The sequence below is a fragment of the Heterodontus francisci genome, chromosome 14 (assembly GCF_036365525.1).
Source record: "Heterodontus francisci isolate sHetFra1 chromosome 14, sHetFra1.hap1, whole genome shotgun sequence".
In the NCBI taxonomy this organism is placed as follows: Eukaryota; Metazoa; Chordata; class Chondrichthyes; order Heterodontiformes; family Heterodontidae; genus Heterodontus; species Heterodontus francisci.
In genome coordinates, this window is record NC_090384.1 from 35,628,461 (window position 1) to 35,650,695 (window position 22,235).

General features: G+C 43.9%; 1 protein-coding gene across 1 annotated transcript; it reads left to right on the plus strand.

Annotated features, from left to right (window-relative positions):
- The first annotated feature begins 19,194 nt into the window (after positions 1-19,194).
- On the plus strand, positions 19,195-21,829 carry cdkn1cb (cyclin dependent kinase inhibitor 1Cb). The gene is made up of 3 exons (XM_068045988.1): positions 19,195-19,913; positions 20,316-20,462; positions 21,119-21,829. The coding sequence occupies exons 1-2, from the start codon at positions 19,403-19,405 to the stop codon at positions 20,420-20,422; spliced, it is 618 nt and encodes a 205-aa protein (XP_067902089.1). The 5' UTR covers positions 19,195-19,402; the 3' UTR covers positions 20,423-20,462; positions 21,119-21,829.
- The last annotated feature ends 406 nt before the right edge of the window (positions 21,830-22,235 follow it).

Consider the following 22,235-nt stretch of genomic DNA (forward strand, 5'->3'; position numbering starts at 1 on the left):
CAAAAGGTAATAGATAATAGATTTGTTAGCAAAACTGAAGCCTATGGAATTAAAGGGACAGTGGCTACATGGATATGAAATTGTGTAAGGAACAGAAAGCAAACAGTAGTTGTGAATGGTTTGTTTTTCAGGCTAGAGGGAAATGTGCAGTGGTGTCCCCAGGGGTCCATATTGAATTCATTACTCTTTTTGATATATATTAAAGACCTGAACTTGGGTATACAAGGCATAATTTTAAATTTTCCAGATGACATGAAACTTGGAAATGCAGTAAATGGTGAAGAGGATGGTAACAGACTTCAGGATGACATAAACAGATTGGTGAATTGGCAGGCATGCGGCGATGAAATTTAATACATAGACATGCAAAGTAATTCATTTTGGTGGGAAGAATGAGGAGAGACAATATAAATGAAATGGTGCAACTTCAAAGGGTGTGCAGGAACAGAGAGATCTGAGGTTGTAGATACACAAGTCTTTGAAAGGGACAGGACAAGTTGTGAAGACTGCTGAAGGGCACATGAGATCCTTGGCTTTATAGATAGAGCCATGGGGCGAATTTTATGCAGTCCCCCGCAGTGCATTTGGTGGTGTATGGGGTGATATAATTAGGTGGAAAGTGTTTTTTCGGATTCTCTACAGCGGGATATTTTAGAGGAATTAAGTCATCGGCAGTGGGTTTGCAGCATTCTGGGGTTCCCCCAGCGTGGTGGTGGATTGCAGCTTTGCATTCATTTAAATAACATGAATACTCATTACCATGCGCATAGATAGGATTTAGCCCTACCTGCCAGATTAAGTGAATGGCGAGCGATATTCCTGTGCCATCCGGTTCACGAATGTTTCAACGTGGCAGACAACAGTTGGATTTGTGCAGTTGAGTCTCAGGACTGTGCTCTTCTCTCTTTAACTCAGCCGCTAAACTAACGCCAGCATTGGAATGGATGTTTGCCTCCAGACTCGGCACTAGCAAGGGTGAATCATCTCAGAGAATGGCAACGACGGTATGGGTGGAGGCTACATGGAGCAGTAGGGAAGGGTAGTCAGGGAGGGAAGGGTGGGGTGATCGGGTGCATGGAGGATTAGGATAGGGTAATCGGGCAGGGAAGGGTGGGGCAACTGGGTACATTGAGGAGCAGGGGAGGATGGAGTGGAGCATCCTGATTGTTGAATGGTTGATGTTGATGATGAAGATGCATTTTGTCGGCTGTGGGGTGGTGGGTGGATTAGAACAGTACAGTGTGAAGATATTTGGCAAGGGTCTAAAGGAAGGGGAGTGCTGTTGATATTGGGAGCCATGGGGAAAATTGAGGGTACTGGCTAGCAAAGGGAATGGTCACAGTCAATGGTGGAAAATGGATTCTATAGGGGGAAAGGTCAAAACTAATGGGTGGGTTTTCGACAGCTTCATATGGAGGGGAACAGGACTCAGCAACAATGGTCAGTTCGATGTGAAATGGTTCAAGGATAAGAGGCAGCATGTCAATAATAGCAGGATTAGGAACGGGGGGAGGGATGGCATGAATACATTCATGATTACACTGCAATGGTAATGGAGGGAGGCTCAATGGTATCAAAGGGAAGGGTAATGGTGACATTGGGTAGGTCAAGGGTGAGAAGCTCAAGCTGGAAGGTTGCAGGAGGAGGTTGGAAGGTGGGGAGACTTGCCCTGAATTCCACGTACACCATTTTTAACGTGGACACTCAAGGAGAGCAAGGAGAGTGACAGGAGGCAAACGATAGTGGGTGAGTCTTCTACCAGGCTGCAACTTGAAGGCAGATATAAGGGAGCTGTTCATTGCCTCGATGCTTCAGCTCACTAGCAACAGAGGGCTGAATGGCCATGCTCTGCTTATTTATTGTTCAGAAAAGCCACAGCGACATGGGTCCCATACACCCAATTTGTCTAGAACCTCAGGAAGAAGAACAAAGAGAAAGACTAAAGAGGGCTCTTTTCCATCAACTCATGATGCCTGAACAGCAGCAACAGGCTGAACAGGAAAGTGAGGATGCTCCGAGTGATAACATCGAGGAATGGCCTTATTGAAGATGGGCACTGGCATGTCATCACACTCTCAGGACAAGGACAAATTACCTTCAAATGTCAGAGGGGCAATGTCAGAGATGCCTAAGGATGTCACGTGAAATAGTCACAGAAATTTGTAGGATCCTGCAGCCGCTCAGCTTCGGTGGGAATCCAGTGCCAGTTGCCATCAAGGTGACTATTACACTCAATTTTTTCGCCAGTGGCTCCTTCCAGCGATCCACGGGCAACATATATGGCGTCACACAGTCTGTGACCCACAGGCGCATCAAAGAGGTGACCAATGCCCTTTATCAACGTGCCAATGATTTCATTTACTTATCTGTAGGTCTGCTGCCTTTGGTGCCAGTGCTGGGTTCCCTCGAGTGCAAGGGGGACTGTATTCATGTAGCCATTAGAGCTCCCTGTGACCAGCCTGCTGTCTTTGCTAATCGCAAAGGCTTCCACTCTAAATGTACAGCTGTTTGCGACCACAGGAGAAGAATCATGCATGTTTACGCATGTTTCCCAGGAAGCTATAATAACTCCTACATTTTGAGGAACTCCCAGCTGCCAGCAGTTTTCAAGGAACCAGCCAAAGTGGATGGATGGATCCTGGGTGCCAAGGGTTACCCACTTTGTGTATGGTCGATAACACCAGTACGTCATCCCCAAAGTGCTGCTGAAGAGAGGTACAATGTCGCTCACCCATCCACTTGAGCTATCATTGAACACAACATTGGCATGCTGAAAATGCAATTTTGTTGCCTTGCCCGGTTTGGAGGGGCTCTTCAGTAAGCGCCACAGAGGGTATCATGAATAATTGTTGTCTGCTGTGCCTTGCAATTAGACGCGACAACATTCTGCAGGCAGAGGAACAGGAGGAACACCAGTCCTCTGATAAGGATGACTATAAAAAGGGTGAGGAGGAGGACAACAATGACAATGATGCTGTCATTGATATGAGGGCCATGGAGAGATGTGCAAGGGACATCAAAGAGAACCTCATTTATGCATGGTTCAGCCAACAATAAGCCACAAATTCAAGGAACGTTGGGAGGAGAAACATAACAATTCCCCACCGAAATTCCCTTTTGCATGAGGTCTCATTCATTCCTGCAATCTTAGCGAAGCATTGCTGCACTTTCATGTTATTGGCATTTGAAATCATTCACGGGCTACAATGAATGTGACTACACTCCACTGCAAGCAGTCTTAAGTTAGAACCATAGAAAACTAAAGTAAGGAATGACAGTATTGGAAAAAGTTATTAATTATCATTAGGAAAACAGCCATCATTGAAGAGTGAAGGCTCAAATTCCAATGAAATATGGACACTGGACTTTTCCTGAGATGCTTTGCAAACATCATTGCATTCCTGCCATAGGCCTCCAAAAACTTCTTTATATCCATCTGTAACCAAGCAAAACATTACTGAGAGTGGATCAAATTTTGCATGAAATAAAATTGTTTTAATATATCTTTGCAATCGTGACAATGTGTACAGTACCCATGCCACCTTCGCGATTAAAACTTTTTCAATTTCCTTTCTCTTCCACTACGTCTAGGTGCTACCCCGATATTAGCAGCTGAGGTGGAGGCAGTCTGCTTCGTGCACTGACCCGTTGCTGTGGATGATTGTGGCAGGTGTCCTCTGGAGGAACAGGACCTTGATGACTCCATCCTACTGGGGGTCTGCAGCACTGGTAATTGGGTATCCCCCGTGTGTTCGCCTGCGGGAGATAAAGGGGTCAATGTTGAGGGGGAGGATGAGATGCCGCTTACCCTTGGGATGTCCTGAGAGGAAGGCCCCGGGGGGGTTGGCACGTACTTGTCCTCCATCTGGGTGCATAATGGTACCTGCCTGTCTCCCTCAGGGGAAGCAGCACCTCGAGGGAGGTCCAGGTTCCTCGCCCCCCTCTTACTTAGAATCTGCTGCATGGAGCCCATGGCAACAGCGATAGAGTGCAGGTCAGATTGCATATAGCTCGAATGGTCAACCAGACTCGCCATGGAGCTTGCCAGACTCTCTACTGAGGAAGCCATATGTTCAAATACCTGGGACATGGCAGGCGTCAGGGCACACGCAAAGCCACGCATGACCTCAGGCATGTCCGACATATTTTCCACATGGCTTTGCTGCACATCCAACAGACCTCTTGTGGCAACAAAGGATCATCATGAGCGTGGGGCTGAGCAGGGGCCTGGTCCTCATCAGTCCTCCGATTGTCAGGGGACCTGGCTGGCACATGCTCCCTCAGCTGCTGGGATGTATCTGTGTCGTGATCACCAGCTTGTGACCCAAATTCTAATCTTAAATCCCCCCACAGACCATGTGGATGTACCTGCGCTGGCGGAGGTGGAAGAACAGGCAGATGATGGTGCATTGGCTTCTTCTTCCTCAGAGGAGGAGGATTCTTGGGCCACGCAGCATTCTGCTACTCGAGTGCAGGCACCTCCAGTGGAGACACAAACAGAGGCACTTTAAGCAAGTGCTTCACCTGAGTTCACACAATTTCCTTCGGTTTCCACATATGGTTGCAAAAGCAGAGATAACACTTCACCCTTATACCTTGTGGCTCCTTCCTCGCCATTTGCGCTCACCCTGCCTCCCTCCTCTCTTGCAATCTCCGAAGCCTCCTTCTCAGCCATGGTCAGCAGCATTCTCCCATCTTAGCACACTCGCGCTAGTTGAGGCATCATGTCTCCTGCAACAGACAGTGCAGATTTAATGACATGGCAAATGATGCATCACAACCATTGCATACATGCATAACATCCATTATTCTGCATTAGCTTTCACATGACACATCCAATCCTATAAACAATGCCAATCTTCATCATTTAGTAGATGGTAACAAGGATGCTCACGCATTTGAATGCATTCCTTGCGTACCCTCTGCCTTAAAGACACAGAGCCATGGAAGAAATCAATGGAGCAGCCTCATCAGGACCACTTACCCTCACTGATTTGAGCAAGTCATTGATACAAACATGTGAATTAGGAGCAGGAGTAGGCCACTCGGCCCCTCGAGCCTGCTCCACCATTCAATAAGTTCATGGCTGAACTGATTCCTTCACATTTCCACCTACCCCGATAACCTTTCACCCCGTGGCTTATCAAGAATCTATCTACCTCTGCCTTAAAAATATTCAAAGACTTTGCATCCACCGCCTTTTGAGGAAGAGAATTCCAAAGACTCACGACCCTCTGAGAGAAAACATTTCTCCTCATCTCTGTCTTAAATGGGTGACCCCTTATTTTTAAACAGTGACCCCTTGTTCGAGATTCTCCCTCCTGGGGAAATCTCCTTTACACATCCACCCTGTCAAGACCCCTCAGGATCTTATATGTTTCAATCAAGTCGCCTCTTACTCTTCTAAACTCCAGCGGATACAAGTCTAGCCTGTCCAATCTTTCCTCATATGACAGCCTGCCCATTTCAGGTATTAGTCTAGTAAACCTTCTCTGAACTGCCTCCAACGCATTTACATCCTTCCTTAAATAAGGAGATCAGTTCTGTACACAGTACTCCAGATTTGGTCTCACCAATGCCCTGTATAGCTGAAGCATAACCTCCCTACTTTTGTATTCAACTTTCCTTGCGATAAACGAGAACATTCTATACGATTTCCTAATTACGTGCTGCACCTGCATACTAACCTTTTGCGATTCATGCACTAGGACACCCAGATCCCTCTGCATCTCCAAGCTCTGCAATCTTTCACCATTTAGAGAATATGCTTCTTTGTTATTCTTCCTGCCAAAATAGACAATTTCACATTTTCCCACATTATACTCCACTTAACCTATCCATATCCCTTTGTAGCCTCCTTATGTCCTCTTCACAAGTTACTTAACTACCTATCTTTGTGTCATCAGCAAATTTAGCGACCATACCTTTGGTCCCTTCATCCAAGCCATTTATATAAATTGTAAAAAGTTGAGGCCCCAGTACAGATCCCTGTGGCACATCACTTGTTACATCTTGCCAATCAGCAAATGACCCATTTATGCCTACTCTCTGTTTCCTGTTGGCTAGCTAATCTTCTATCCATGCCAATATGTTACCCCCCCCACCCCCCTACACCATAAGCTATTATTTTCTGCAATAACCTTTGATGTGGCACCTTATCAAATGCCTTCTGGAAATCTAAGTACAATTCATCCACCAATTCCCCATCATCCACAGCACGTGTAACTCCCTCAAAGAACTGCAATAAATTGGTTAAACATGATTTCCCTTTCACAAAGCCATGTTGATTCTGCCTGGATACCTTGAATTTTTCTAAGTGCCCTGCTATAACGTCTTTAATAATAGCTTCTAACATTTTCCCAAAGACAGATGTTAAGCTAACTGGCCTGTAGTTTCCTGCTTTCTGTCTCCCTTTTTGAATAAAGGAGTTACATTCACTATTTTCCAATCTAACAGAACCTTCCCCGAATCTAGGGAATTTTGGAAAATTAAAATGAATGCATCAACTATCTCACGAGCCACTTCTTTTAACACCCTAGGATGAAGTTCATCAGGATCCAGGGACTTGTCAGCCCGCAGCTCTAACAATTTGTTCAGTACCACTTCCCTGGTGAATGTTAATTTTCTTGTATTCCTCCCTCCCTTCGATTTCCTGACTTACTGCTAATTCTGGGATGTTACTTGTATACTCTATAGTGAAGACTGATGCAAAATAACTTTTCAATTCATCTTCCATCTCCTTATTATCCATTATTAATTCCCCAGACTCACTTTCTATGGGACCAATGCTCACTTTGTTAACTCTTTTCGTTTTTAAATATCTATAGAAACTCTTACTATTTGTCTTTATATTTCTAGCTAGCTTTCTCTAATTTTACCTTCCTTATCAATCTATTAGTCATTCTTTGCTGTTTTTCATATTCTATCCAATGTTCTGACCTGCCTCCCATCTTTCTGCAATTATATGCTTTTTCTTTAAGTTTGATACTATCTTTAACTGTTTTACTTAACCACGGATGGTGGGTCCCACCCTTGGAATTTTTCTTTCTCGTTGAAATGTATCTATTCTGAGTATTCTGAAATGTCCCGTTAAATGTCTGCAACTGCATCTCTATTGATCTATCCCTTAACCTAATTTGCCAATTCACTTTTGCTAGCTCTGCTTTGATGTGCTCATAATTGCACTTATTTAGGTTTAAAAATTTAGTCTTGGACCCACCCTTCTCTCCCTCAAACTGAATGTAAAATTTAATCATATTATGATCGCTACTACCTAGGGGCACCTTAACTATGAGGTCATTAATTAATCCTATCTCGTTGCAGTTTACCAGGTCTAGTATAGCCTGCTCACTGGTTGTCTCCAGAATGTACTGTTCCAAGAAATTATCCCAAAAACATTCTATGTACTCCTCATCTAGGCTACCTCTACCCATCTGATTTTTCCAGTCTATATGTAAGTTAAAATCCCCCATAATTATCATCATACCTTTCTGACAAGCTGCCATTATTTCTTCCTTTATACCCCATCCTACAGTGTAGTTAATGTTAGGTGGCCTGTACACCACTCCCAAAAGTGACTTCTTGCCTTTATGATTTCTCATCTCTACCCAAACTGCTTCTACATCCTGGTTTCCTGAACTTAGGTCATCCCTGTCTATTGCGCTAATATCATCATTAATTAAGAGAGCTACCCCTCCACCTTTTCCTAGCTTTCTGTCCTTCCTAAATGCCATGCACCCTATCAGATCATACTTATTTATTTCTATTTGCGCTCTCAGTTCATCTGTTTTGTTTTGAATGCTACGTGCATTCAGATACAGAGCCTATAGTTTTGTCCTTTTATTATTATTGTAGCCTCCAGCCATATCTGTTAATTTACTCTTAGATTTGTATGCTCTGTCCCTTCCTGCCACAGTCTGTTTGTAATTTACAATATTAATACCTTTCTCTCTTGGCTTGTCCCTACGCCTTGATTTACCATATCTTCCCAAATTTGATCCCTTGTCCCCACTATTCAGTTTAAAACCCTCTCTACTTCCCTAGTTACGCGGCTCGCTAGAACACCAGCCCCAGCATTGTTCAGGTGTAGACCGTCTCAACGGTACAGCCGCCACTTGCCCCAGTACTGGTGCCAGTGTCCCACGAACTGGAACCCACTTCTACCACACCAGTCTTTGAGTCACGCATTAATTTCTCTAATCTTATTTGCCCTATGCCAATTTGCACTTGGCTCAGGTAATCTTCTTTGGCCTCCTTGTCTCGAGAGACAATGGGTAAGCGCCTGGAGATGGTCATTGGTTTGTGAAGCAGCACCTAGAGTGGCTATAAAGGCCAATTCTAGAGTGACAGACTCTTCCACAGGCACTGCAGATAAATTTGGTTGGCTCTCGCCATGCGCTTCTGTCTTTCTTCCTGCCAACGGCTATGTCTCTTCAACTCGCCACACTTTAGCCCCGCCTTTATGGCTGTCCGCCAGCTCTGGCGATCGCTGGCAACTGACTCCCACGACTTGTGATCAATGTCACAGGACTTCATGTCGTGTTTGCAGACGTCTTTAAAGTAGAGACATGGATGGCCGGTGAGTCTGATACCAGTGATGAGCTCACTGTACAATGTGTCCTTGGGGATCCTGCCATCTTCCATGCGGCTCACATGGCCAAGCCATCTCAAGCGCCGCTGGCTCAGTAGGGTGTATATGCTGGGGATGTTGGCCGCCTCGAAGACTTCTGTGTTGGAGATAAGGTCCTGCCACCTGATGCCAAAGATTCTCCGGAGGCAACGAAGATGGAATGAATTGAGACGTCGCTCTTGGCTGACATACATTGTCCAGGCCTCGCTGCCATAGAGCAAGGTACTGAGGACACAGGCTTGATACATTCGGACTTTTGTGTTCCGTGTCAGTGCGCCATTTTCCCACACTCTCTTGGCCAGTCTGGACATCGCAGTGGAAGCCTTTCCCATGCGCTTGTTGATTTCTGCATCGAGAGACAGGTTACTGGTGATAGTTGAGCCTAGGTAGGTGAACTCTTGAACCACTTCCAGAGTGCGGTCGCTGATATTGATGGATGGAGCATTTCTGGCGTCCTGTCCCATGATGTTCATTTTCTTGAGGCTGATGTTTGTGCCAAATTCCTTGCAGGCAGCCGCAATCCTTTCAATGAGTCTCTGCAGGCACTCTTCAGTGTGGGATGTTAAGGCAGCATCATCAGCAAAGAGGAGTTCACTGATGAGGACTTTCCATACTTTGGTCTTCGCTCTTAAACGGGCAAGGTTGAATAACCTGATCTTGTGTGGAGGAAAATTCCTTCTTCTGAAGACTTGAACGCATGTGAGAGCAGCAGGGAGAAGAAGATCCCAAACAGTGTAGGTGTGAGAACACAGCCCTGTTTCATGCCACTCAGGATAGGAAAGGAGTCTGATGAGGCGCCGCTATGTTGAATTGTGCCTTTCATATTGTCATGGAATGAGGTGATGATACTTAGTAGCTTAGTAATAATCCAGAGATTATTATCTCTGAGGTTCTGCTTCTTAATTTGATGCCTGGTTCCTCATACTGACTATGCAGAACCTCTTTATTAGTCCTGCCTATGTCATTGGTACCTACATGGACCAGGATGACTGGATCCTCCCCCTCCCACTGTAAGTTCCTCTCCAGCCCTGAACAGATGTCCTGTACCCTGGCACCGGGCAGGCAAGACAGCTGTCTGGACTGCAGAGAGCAGTGTCAATCCCCCTAACTATACTGTCCCCTACTAACACTACATTCCTTTTTGTTCCCGCCACTTCAATGGCTTCCTGTACCATGGCGTTTGCGGCTCTGCACCCATGTTCTAAGAGTTACCCCATGGTGCGAGACCTCCTCCACTACCTCCATCCGGGCCGCCTTGGTGAGGTGGGAAGGTTTTCGCACTCCATCTACAGAGAAGCGGACCTCCTGCCTTACCCTGACGGCCTGGAGGAGAACCTGCAGGGAGACATCACTAAATCATGGGGCAGGACACTGCCTGCTGGCTGCCATGCCAATCACTTTGGCTGTAGGGAAAATAAATCAAATGAAGTTGGTGGTGAGTTTCACAAAATAAGGGAGGAAAAAACATATTGATTTAAGTGAAAGCTTCAACTACGTTATTCTGAAGAAACATGAAAGGAAGGCTGCTGCTTCTTGAGGCTGCAAGCACAGAATGTTTTATATCTGTGGCTATCATGGTGCTTGGGGCAGTGCCGGCCAGTTCCACCAATGAAAGGCTGCCCCTGCCGCATGATCCCACGTGTTCCCCGTGCACGTTGCCACATGGCTAATTTACATACAAAATCGCATGGGAAACGGGATTTGCAGCGGGAGCAGAAGTTACAATAACTTCCAGTCCCACTGTCGGGAACGCCATGGCAATGATAAGATTCCATGCATAGAGTACAAAAGGAAGTAAGTTATGCTAAACTTTTATAAAATACCTGTTAGGCCTCAGCTGAAGTATTGTGGCCAATTCTGAGCTCCTCACTTTAGTACAGATGTCGAGGCTTTGGAGAGGGTGCAAAGGAGATTTACTGGAATGGTACCAGGAACGAAGAACTTCAGTTATATTAAGAGACGAAAGAAACTAAGGTTGTTCTCCTTAGAGCAGAGACAGTTAAGTGGGGGGAGGGGGTGGTTGATGGAGGGATTCAAAGTCATGAAGGGTTTTGATAGAGTAAAGCAGGAGAAACTGTTTCCAGTGACAGAGTGTTTGGTTACCAGAGGTCACAGATTTAAAGTCATTGGCAAAGCAACCAGAGGCGACAAGGGAAAGTTTTTTTACATAGTGCATTGTTATAATCTGGGATGCACTGCCTTAAAGGGTGGTGGAAGCAGATTCAACAATAATATTCACAAGGTAATGGGATAAATAATTGAAGGGGCAAAGTTTACTGGTCTCAGAGAGAGATACAGCACTGAAACAGACCCTTCAGCCCACTGAGTCTGTGCCAAGCAACAACCACCCATTTATATAAAAGCAAAATACTGCGGATGCTGGAAATCTGAAATAAAAACAAGAAATGCTAGAACCACTCAGCAGGTCTGGCAGCATCTGTGGAAAGAGAAGCAGAGTTAACGTTTCGGGTCAGTGACCCTTCTTCGGAACTGACAAATATTAAAAATGTCACAGGTTATAAGCAAGTGAGGTGGGGGTGGGGCAAGACATAACAAAGGAGAAGGTGTAGATTGGTGAAGGCCACATAGCTGACCAAAAGGTCATGGAGCAAAGGCAAACAATATGTTAATGGTGTGGTGAAGAACAGTGGGTAAGCAAACTGAACAAACTAAGATGAAATGAAATAAATGCAAAAAAAAGGTTGTAAAAAATGTAAAAAAGAAAAAAATGAAGAAAAAAGAACGAACTAAAAATGAAAGTAAAATGGGGGGCTGTCATGCTCTGAAACCACCCATTTATACTAATCCTACATTAACCCCATATTCCCTACCACATCCCCTCAATTCTCCTACCATCTAACGACACTAGGGGCAATTTATAATGGCCAATTTACCTATCAACCTTTGGCTGTGGGAGGAAACCGGAGCACCCAGCAGAAACCCACATGGTCACAGGGAGAAGTTGCAAACTCCGCTCAGGCAGTACCCAGAACCAAACCCAGGCCGCTGGAGCTGTGAGGCTGTGGTGTTAACCACTGTGCCGCTGTGGGGAAAGAATAGGGGAGTGGGACAAATTAGATAGCTCTTTCAAAGAGTCAAAACAGGCATGATAGGCCTAATAGTCTCCTTCTGTGTTGTATTGTTCTATGCTTCTATGAATAGAGTGAGTTTAATAGTCTTATTTTTTCATCTCTCATGGTTTGTAGAAGTATTGCCAGGTGATGGCGCTATGACATTGCAGTGGTGTCCGGAAGTGCTTGGCAGTGCTGATTTGTTTTTATATTGATCTTGAACTTGTTTTGAACAGAATAATTGTTGTGAACTGATATGAATGAGAGAAAGAATAAAAACTCTTATATCTTCTTTGGAGTAGCGAGAGATGATCTATATTTTCGTTACTTTTTGTATTAAGGATAAAATGATGGATCTGGCACCATTTAACTGAGTCTATTACACCACCTTTCTCATTTCCTATGAAACTGTTCCAGACTTTTTAGAAGTGATTTTCCAGTGTAAGAATACCGTTTTATTGAGAACATTCTGGAAATTATTTCATGTACCATCATTTCCAGCAGCATTAGTTTTGTGTATATGAAAAAGTGTCTGCTAGGACAATCCTGCCAAATAAACATTCTGGATAGAGAAATGTCTTGCAGTACTCTAGTCACTGATCGACTTTTAAACCTTTGTAGCTTTTTTACTTTTTTCATTAAGAAATTTCAACTTCCTACACAATGCACAATTGAATACTGACAAAAACAGAGGGGTGTGGCTTCCTTGCCAGGGCAATTTTAACAGAATGTGGGAACCACACAATAGGGCTTGGTGATTTGCCAAATGTTAAACCAAACTTTAGTGCTGGGCACATAATTCACTCACTCATAGGACGGACTCACTCTGTATTTTATTTATCATTAAACCACTGAGTTTCACTGTGTATCATGGTTATATCTCAGATTAAATTAATTACTTTCTTTAATGTTGACTTCAAAAGTTTATATATGGAGTAATGGACACCCAGAGTGGGAATACAGGCTGGGATCTGGTTTGGATAGTTCAGATATAGAGTAAGGAACACACAGGAGTGAGTTACAGGCTGGAATCTAATCAAGGAGTTCAGACGGTTTATATATAGAACAGCAGATACCTGAGAGTGAATTACAGCTGGAATCTAATCAAAAAGTTCACATAGTTTATATATAGAATAGCAGACACCTGAAAGTGAGTTACAGGCTGGAATCTAATCAAGGAGTCCAGATGGTTTATGCATAGAATAGTAGATACTTGACAGTGAGTTATAGGCTGGAATCTAATTGAGAAGTTCACATAGTTTATATGTAGAATAATGGAATAAAGAGTGAGTCACAGGCAGGAATCGAATGGAGGGGTTCAAATAACAAAACATGCAATTATATAGCACCTTTACCAAAACAAAATCCTTGGGCATTTCACAGAATCAGATCAAAATTATCATCAGACAAAAACTGACACTAAGCCAGAGCGACTTACTCAGATGGGGTAAATGAAAGCTTGATCAAAGTGCTAGGTTTTAAGAAGGGTTTTAAAGGAGAAGAGTGGGGTAAAGAGGCATGCAGAGGAAATTCCTAAATTTAGGGCCTAGACAACTGAAGGCACTGCCACCAATAATGGGGCCAAAGTGGTTTTGAGATGCACAAGAGACCAGATTTCCTGGAAGGTTGTAGGCCTAGATAAGGATTTAGAGATAGGGAGGTGCTAGGTAATGGAAGGATTCGAACACAAGAATGAAAATTTTGAGGCATTTGTGGACTGGCAGCCAATGTAGGTCAGCGAACATGGGGTGATGGGTGAACAAAACCTGGTGCAGGATAGGGGCATCAGAGTTTTGGATGCTCTGAGGTTTCTGGAGAGTGACAGATGGGAGGCTGGCTAGGTAAGTATTGAAACAGTCGGGTCTGGAGATACAAAGACATGGATGAGGGTTTCAGCTGGCAGTAAATATTTACTGGTTATTGCGGCTGATTGATTGGGGTTGGCACATGGGGAAGGAGTGGACAATGTATTAACACTGGGGCAACCAGTGTATCTTTATGGATCGATTAAAAAGAGACTTTGAAAGCATTAACTTCTTTGCAAAGTTCACATTTGAAAAGCAAGGTGAATAACATGATTAGACAAGGTTGTGCATCAGTAATAACTACCCAAAGTAGTCAGGTGCTACTGAGGAGGCAGAGAGAAGTTGTTTCTGAAATTTCTTGAGAAGAAGCAAAGCAAAACCTCAAGTGGGAAAGAGAGAGAGCAAGGAAGAGAAGGTCAAAAGGTGGGATCCAGCAGCAGATGGGCTGAGACAGCGGTGAAAATAGGCGATGTTGCAAAAGTGGAAGTCTGTGATCTTTGTGATGGAGATGGAAACTCAGCTCGGGGTCAAATAGCACGCCAGGGCTGTAAACAGTCTGGTTAAGCCTAAAACCATGTTCAGCTACAAGGGTGGAATTGGTTGGAAAGACCATGGTCAGAATTTTACCAGCCCCTTGGTGACAGGCTGGGAGGCAGGAAGGCTGGCAAAATGGCACAGGAAGGTGTCGAGGGTGGGGGCGTGCCTGACGTCTTCCTGCTACCATGCCATTTCGCCAGCAGCAGGAAAGCTGGTAGAGGTCCCAGAGGGCTCTGTGGAGGCTCTCCTTTTTGGCTACTCCATGGCCCATGAAAGGGCCCCCTAGCGGCAATGGCTGTCCCACGGTAATGGTGCCCCCTGCCCTTAGTGCACCCCCTCCGGTCATCAGGACCTGCCTGTCTGGCCCCAGCATCTTCAGACACCTCTTCGAGAGTGCACTGACATTGACGTGCCCTCATACTGCAAATGCAGTCCCAGCAATGGCCACCGCCAGCAGTGGTGCTGCTGAGTCGGCTGAGCTGCTGGCTCAATCAGACAGCCGACAGCTCTTAGGTGGGGGCGATCCGCCATCCTTAATAGGAACGACTGCCCCGGCAATGGCCATATGCCTCCCGGGTCCTGCCACTGGTTGAAGCAAGTTTGCAACCCGCTTCCGGCTCCAGCACCTTCATAAAATTCAGCCCCATGGCTTCAGTCTTCCCATCGATTAGGTGGAGGAAATTGTGGTTCGTCAAGGACTGTTGAACAAGCAGTCTGACAGCATGGTGAGGGAGGACTGGGTGCTGTTGGTGACCATGTGGAACCTGACCCCATGTCTTTAGATAATTAACATGGGCAACATGTAGATGAGAAAGGGAACAGTTTAAATATGGAATATTGAATGCCTGGGACTGAGTTACAGATTTGGGTCTAACTGAGGTGTTCAGTTGTTTTACATCTGGGCAGAATTTGGTTGTAGGTGTCCAGGTGTACCTTATCCATCACCATTGTATATCAGAAAATCACAGGCAGTGTACCCTTGATTTTCTAATATGCACTCATAGTAAGGCTCCCCATTACCAGTATATGTTCAGAAAATTACTGCCATCGAGTAAAGGATTCCTGAGTCAATTACAAGCTATAATCTAGTCATGAGATCGGATGGTGTATATGTTGAACAATGGATACCTGGGAGTAGGTTACAGGCTGGAATCTCATAAAGATATTCAAATGGTTTATATAGAATAATAATTATCTGGGAGTGAGCTATAGGCTGTAATCTAACCAAATGTTTCCAATGGTTTCTGTAGCAAAGCTTACAGGCTGACTCTAGGGTATCCAACAGTGAAATTTACAGGCAGATGAAGGAGAGAAACTAAGAAAGGGACAAAAAACATGTAGGTTTTGGGTAATCCACATTAACTTGCCAATTCACATTATTTAGGGCCTGCACATGAAGCATAGCTACTTGTGTGAGGTTATGGAGGGCTGTCATTAATTTGATCATAGTCCAATACCTTCAGGTGAAAAGAGGGAGAAAATAGGAAATTAAATTGTACAGCTATTTGAGCTCAATGTGATAATGTTACACCAGGTCCTAAGCTCTGGAATTCCCTCCCTAACCCTCTTCACCTTTCGACCATTCTGTCCTCCTTTAATTTGCTCCTTAAAACATACCTGATAATACATATTATATTCCTATTCTGTATAGAAATTAAGTACAATTTTGTCCCATAGGATTGTAATTTCTTTTGATGACAATGAAATCTAACAATATTGCACCCTTATCCTGTTGGTCGCTTCCTCTCCTACCCAATACGTGTTTTGCCTTTTTCTTGGTTTCTCTCCATCAGCCTATCAATCGCACTACCAATAAATCTGCCTGGATTATGTGTCTGGAGTAAGACTTGAACCCACAGCCTTCTGATTTAGAGGTGACAAGGCAACGGCTGAGACAGAGTTGACACTTGGAGAGCAGTACTCATACCATAAAGCCATATCACTCAGTATTAGCACATTTCATATCATTTTCTCATACGTATGTAAATTTATCAAAAGATTGTTTGCCAATTTTCCCACCATGTAAATATAACTCTTGTAAAAAGATGCTAGCCGGAATAAATCAGTGCTTTAAAAACACTTTGATGCGGAGTCTTCAGTGTAGCATGAAGTTTAAATCTGGTTCTTGATAAGGCCACTTCTTCGAAACTATAACATTTAATCTGCTACACCATTGTGTGTCATTTATTTCGACTCGCCCACCAACTGGGCTTGTGTGAAGAAAAACGTATATACATATTTTAAGACTGAGATTATGTTATAAAGGAAAGACTTGTTACCTATGAATGGTGAATCTGAATGTGCTCGGTGTGCATTTTCATAGCGTGGGGCAGACTCCAGTATTGCAAAAACGATCGGAATGCGATGTGGTCTCTGGCATTTACATAACTATTATCAAAACTTTATCAAAGCATTTTCCATCAAGCCAGTTCTGTTGTAAAACAACAGTCACTCGGGGCCAATTCCATCATTTTAGAAATGGCTTATTCCATATTCGGTGCTCTGAATTCCTGGGACAATTTTAAAAAAAAAGAAATTGATAGCCTACAGTGGCCGCCCCCACACAGGCATGAATAAAATATTTTAGCGTTTTATTAATGAATGACTGAACACTTTTCTTTGTATTATCAAGTTTCAAGCTCACTTTAAATGTTTAAATCTGTACAACAGCTTCGAACAGTGTATGAGATTGTTGTACTTAAAGGCGCACACCCGTCTCTCTGCCCGTTCTGTCTGGCCAGTTTAACCAGTGTACCACTTTCACTGATCCCTGATGATACCGTTAGTAGTCATGAGGAACCAGACAGGGGATTAGTTCTGTAAAACCTCAATCCCATCCCTGATAGAATTCGACTCACTGATTATGACATAAAACTAGGAGCATCCCTTTGGATTGATGAGCAAAAATCTACCTTCCAAAATAAATTACATTTCAAAAGGCGAGAGAAGGTAGCTTTTAACGTCAAAGGGATGTTAATCCGCTGTCGTCTACTCCCACCTAGAACTGTTGTTAAGTTCTGCTTTAAATTTATAGTGATGTGTGAATCACAGGACCTTTTGAGATTGGAAATGTTTCCATGTCTGCGGGTATATTTTCTTTGGAGACGGGTGGGGGTCATGCTCTGTTTATTAATAGGGAGTAGCCAGGTATTTTTAGAGCAATTACTATACATTGCAAAGTTGCTGAGTGACAAGTTGAACTTTGTTACAAGACCGCGGGAGACATTGCGGTTTTAAATGACACATTGCGTAAGCAACGATTTCACTACGTTTGAACTGAAGGCTATGGACTAGTAATGAAGTCTGCCCAAGCGAGCGTGTGCGGCTAGTTTGTCTTTATGTGAATTAAGTAATGTCGCTGAAGCTGCTGTCTCCAGACCCCACTGGGTCAGATCTGTTATGAATGATATTCACATTTTTTTTACCTTTTAAAAGGGGGGCGGCGCTCACTGGGTTATTTGATGTATTTTTTAATAACCTATGTAACTTTACAAATCCTGTTTCTTTATTTCCGGATTCTATGGGGTTGTTGGGAATATTGCATCAGGCATGGAAATGTTACATTCGGGTGCTGGAGGAGGTGGGGTTAGATTCAGTGTAATTCGCCTTCTGGAGACAGGACAAAGACTGCGGGCAACGAGCGGGCGGGCGGGGTGCAGCCAATACCCAGCACCCAAAAGCCACATCACAGCAAACGGGTGTGTTTCAAGAATTAAAAAAAGACTCCAAAACAGATGCAAATCTGCGTTCAATTTCTTTGCAGCCGGAACAGTCTGTAAAACGATGATGTGAAACTGTCTGGAGCAGACAACGGAGATCGCTAATGTGCCGTTGGGAGGGGCGGGGTGTTCTAATGTGATAAAAGCAAAATACTGCAGATACTGGAAATCTGAAATAAAAACGGAAAGTGCTGGAAATACTCAGCAGGTCAGGCAGCATCTGTGGAGAGAGAAGCCGAGTTAACGTTTCAGGTCTGTGACCTTTCATCAGAACTAAATAAAAAGGACATGGTAAAAAAAAATGATAAAACAAAATAAAATAATAATTAAAAAGGGTCAGTCATGCTCTGAAATCATTGAACTTTATGTTCAGTCCAGTGGGCTGTCGAATACCTAATAGGAAAATAAGGTGCTGTTCCTTCAGCTGGCGTTGATGTTCACTGCTGTTCTAATGTGATTTAAGAAGAGCTTCTCCGTGTAAGGTGGTATTTTTGTCAGAAAGTCGTCAGCTAATGGGACTGAATGTTGTCGGTTTTCCCAGCGGGAAGATGCAATGGTTGTAAACAACCCCTAAGGTTTGTTGACAAAGTCAATTTCACTACGAGAGGGTGGAGAAGGACCGCAGCGGCTGAATATGTGCAATACTAAAAAAAAATAGTTGGAACAGTATTTTTGTGAAACAGAGGAACGCGCTTTCCCGGATTTGTGTTTACTTTAGCTGAAGGTCCATCTGCAATCAGACCCCACAGGAATAAAGTATTGTTTTGTCTGTCGAAACTAAAACTATAATTAACTAGAAACCTCAAATATGTTTGTATTAGCCCTGAAACTCGTAAACATTCTTTAAAAGTCCATATTTGAATTAAAAGTTCTTTAGTGGGCTCCACCGGGAGAAATACGATTCACAATGGGGTAATATAAGGGTTAAAAAAAACCTGCACGTTATAATACATTACCAAGTAATATTTTGTAGAGTATATCAAATGTGCATAAGATTAAATTGGAAATGGATTTTTACGGGTTTTACAACCAGATTATTACAAGGCAAAAAGCAACACATGCAATCTCTTATAATTGGTTTGATAACCTGGTTTGCAGCTGCGAAGTTGTTATTGTTCCTGGTGTGTAGTGATAGAGGTTTAAAAGGCCTTGCACATTGTCCACACTCAGCAAGTCTTTGCTGTAGTGTAGTAGATCCTGGCGTAAACAAAGAGAGCGCGGGGGCTGCCAATCAAGCAGGCGCTCTCGCCCCTCCCCCGTTGCTTCTTGATGATTGACGGGTACTAGGACCAATCACATATGAGAAGGTGTCAGGCGAACAGCGAATCACCGGGAGGCAATGCGTATGGTGAATGAAGATGTTAGCCAATGAGAGGGGGAAGAGGGCGGGATCTGAGTGCGCTGGTGTCCAACCCTCCTGGGCTGGTTAAATAGCATCGAGGAGGTGCTGCAGAGAAACATCGCAAACGCGACACGGTAGAAGTCAGATTAGGATCGTCCTCCTCCTTATAAAAAAATATTGCCCCAGGGCTCTGCTTCTTGTTGCAGTCACTTACCACTCCCTAACTGTTTGCAGAAGGAGCCCCCGTTGCTTCTGCATTTTCCTCCGCTCGCCTCTGTTGGCATTCATCAGCGAGCGCAATGTCCAGCGTGCAGCAGCTCTCCAGCGGCTGCCTAGAGAGGATGGCGGCCAGGAGAACCTACCCTCTCCACGCCAGGACGGCCGTCTGCAGAAGCCTCTTCGGACCCATCGACCACGACGAGCTGCGCCGGGAGACGAAGAGCAAACTGCGGGAGATCAGCGAGAGGGACCGACGGAAGTGGAATTTCAACTTCGCCACAGACACCCCGCTGGAAGGAGGGGAGTACGAGTGGGAAGAAGGCGAGGACGCGCCCGCTTTCTACCGGGAGAGCATCCAGAGGGGAAAGGTCCGAGTGCAGTGCTTGGCCCAAGAAGCCTGTAACTCGGACACCGACAGCAGCGGTTCCGCCGGCCTGGACAGCAGGGATTCGCCCGACGTCGTCAACCGGTTGTTAGGACTGGAAAGCAAAGAGACGAACCAAGAAAACCGATCGGATAACTTGCACTCAGGAATTAAAGTGGCCAGAGCGCCCTGCTTTCTCAAACGGGGCTCCACGGCGCGTATCACAGGTGAGGAGGAATTCCCGCTCCGATCTCCAATAGTCCGTCTGTTTTTTTTTGTTAAGAACGTTTTTTTTAGTGTGTTTTGGTTTGGAATCTGTTGCGATTGCACTCTATCCTGGTTGTTATTGTCGAGTTGATTTTATTTAGTGTAGTGTAGTAGCGATATCTCCCTCTGAGAAATGCTTGCACAGCAACTTTGTGCCTTGAGGGGAAAACAAGAGACCTGCGCTTACAATGCGATCTAACACAGACTGTTAGAGAAGACCTCTCACTAACATTTAAAAAGTACTGAAAGGGTATCCCTTTTTAAATATGTTTAGGTAGACATTGTTTAATTATATTTGAATGAGATTTGAAGAATTTAATTGGTGAAAGTTAAATGTCAATTTTTTTTTTAATTGTGTATAGATTTTTTCGCCAAGCGAAAGAAGACGATGGGATCTAAAGCTTCCAGTGAGAACGGGTCTCTTTCTGGGGTGCCGGGGGAACAGACTCCACGCAAGAGAATACGATAAAAAAAAAAGGAAGGGGAAAACCAAGAAGGTCAAACTAAAAGTGAGTAGATCACACGTTAAGGGACTGGAACTCATGAATTGGGAGGCATAAAAAAACAAACGGCTGTTGTGGGGCATGAGAAATGGCTCGTAGTAGTCTGTAGTAAACAACTCGCTCCGTCTTTTACGTCAGGGTTTTGGGGCGAGGTTAGAGCTGTCATTGTCCCGTGACTAATATTTTGAGAACTGCAGTAACCGAGCAGATTAACGGCTATCAGCTCAAAGTCTCAAATCATCGGCATCTTTTTCCTAGTTTCACTGCTCACTGCTGTTATGTAGATTTGTAGGAAAGCTGGGGAATTAAAATGGGGTTAGCAGCAAGTTATCTACATTGTAATGACTTGTGGATTTAAGTTGTGACTTTTTAATTTGTAACCTGATTCGCAATCCGTGACATTCGGAATTTTACAAACTTTCTTTTCCAAGCTGTTGTGAAATCGTCAATAACTCCCCAGGACACGGTGACGTCAGCCGGGGTGGGGGAGGGGTCGATGCCGACGTCACGGTGCGGTCAGATTGAGCTGACTCACCACTGGTGTGGGGGAGATCTGGTTTAGTCATATCATGAACAAATACTATTGTTTGTTTCAGGATCTGGCCGCTAATGGTGTTCTTTTTCCTCTCTTTCCTCCTCCACCCACCATCACAATCCTACAGATATTTGCACTCCACTCTTTTTTATTTTGGTTAATGAAAGAAGTGGCTGACAGCGACGATCACCATCTTGACTACTCCTAAGACTGAGCAAAAGAGAAAGGACACTCATCCGAAATTCAGAAGAACGAAGGATTGACCATCTTTCGAATATATGGAATGAACACACAGTAAATGTAGCAAACCAACCTCCAGTGGTCAAAGTGCCACTGCAGCAGTGTTAAGGAGCACAGCGTGCAATTTAAACCTAAACAGTTGTATTGTGTATCTACACTGGCCAAAAGTGTAATGATTCACAATGAATATATTACGGGGAAAATAAGTTCTAAATAGTGCTCTGCTGATGTCTCTCAGTACAACTCGAGCTGTATATTTGTAAAATATAAAAGCTTATACTAACTTATATTTCCTATTTATGTTAAGAATGGTTTTGATAGTTGTGGCACCCATAAGCTCCCTTTGTTGTGGGACAAAAGGGCACTCTTGCTTTATTTACAAAATATGTAAATATGTTTTTATTTTTTTAGTTTGTGTGCCTTGCGTTCACATCCTGTTTGTAGCTAAAATGTTTAGTATACTTGAAGGTGAGCATAGGGTTCCTTTTTTTTCGTTTCTGAGCCGTTCATGTACCACTGCCACTTTTGTGTGTTGGTAAAATTTGGAAAGACAAAAAACATTTTTTTCAGCTGAATAAATGAATACCGTTTAATTATATACAGTTCTGAGTCTCGTTTATCATCTTCCCCCTATTCTGAATGGTCTGTGACACAGTTAAGCTATGCAATGTCGTAGCAACATCTCAAACCATTTTCCAACACTATCCGTTGCCTCTTTGTTGATGGTGGATGCGCTCCGGTTATATGCTGAGGTATTTATAGCCCAGATTTATCACTTTGCGATACCGTGTTTATAGAAGTTATTCTCAATCCTCCCACTGGAATGACCGTGCAGTCTTGTGTAAACTAGAATTTTTAACAAATCATTGTGCCTTCAAAAGTACTTGCGTTAAGCAATTTGCCGAAATCAGCTAAATATGGCAAAACATACCATATTTGGCAAATAAAGTTGAGGGTGTGAATTGTTATTTTTTGTAACTCGACACTTAAGACGTTTTAAAGAG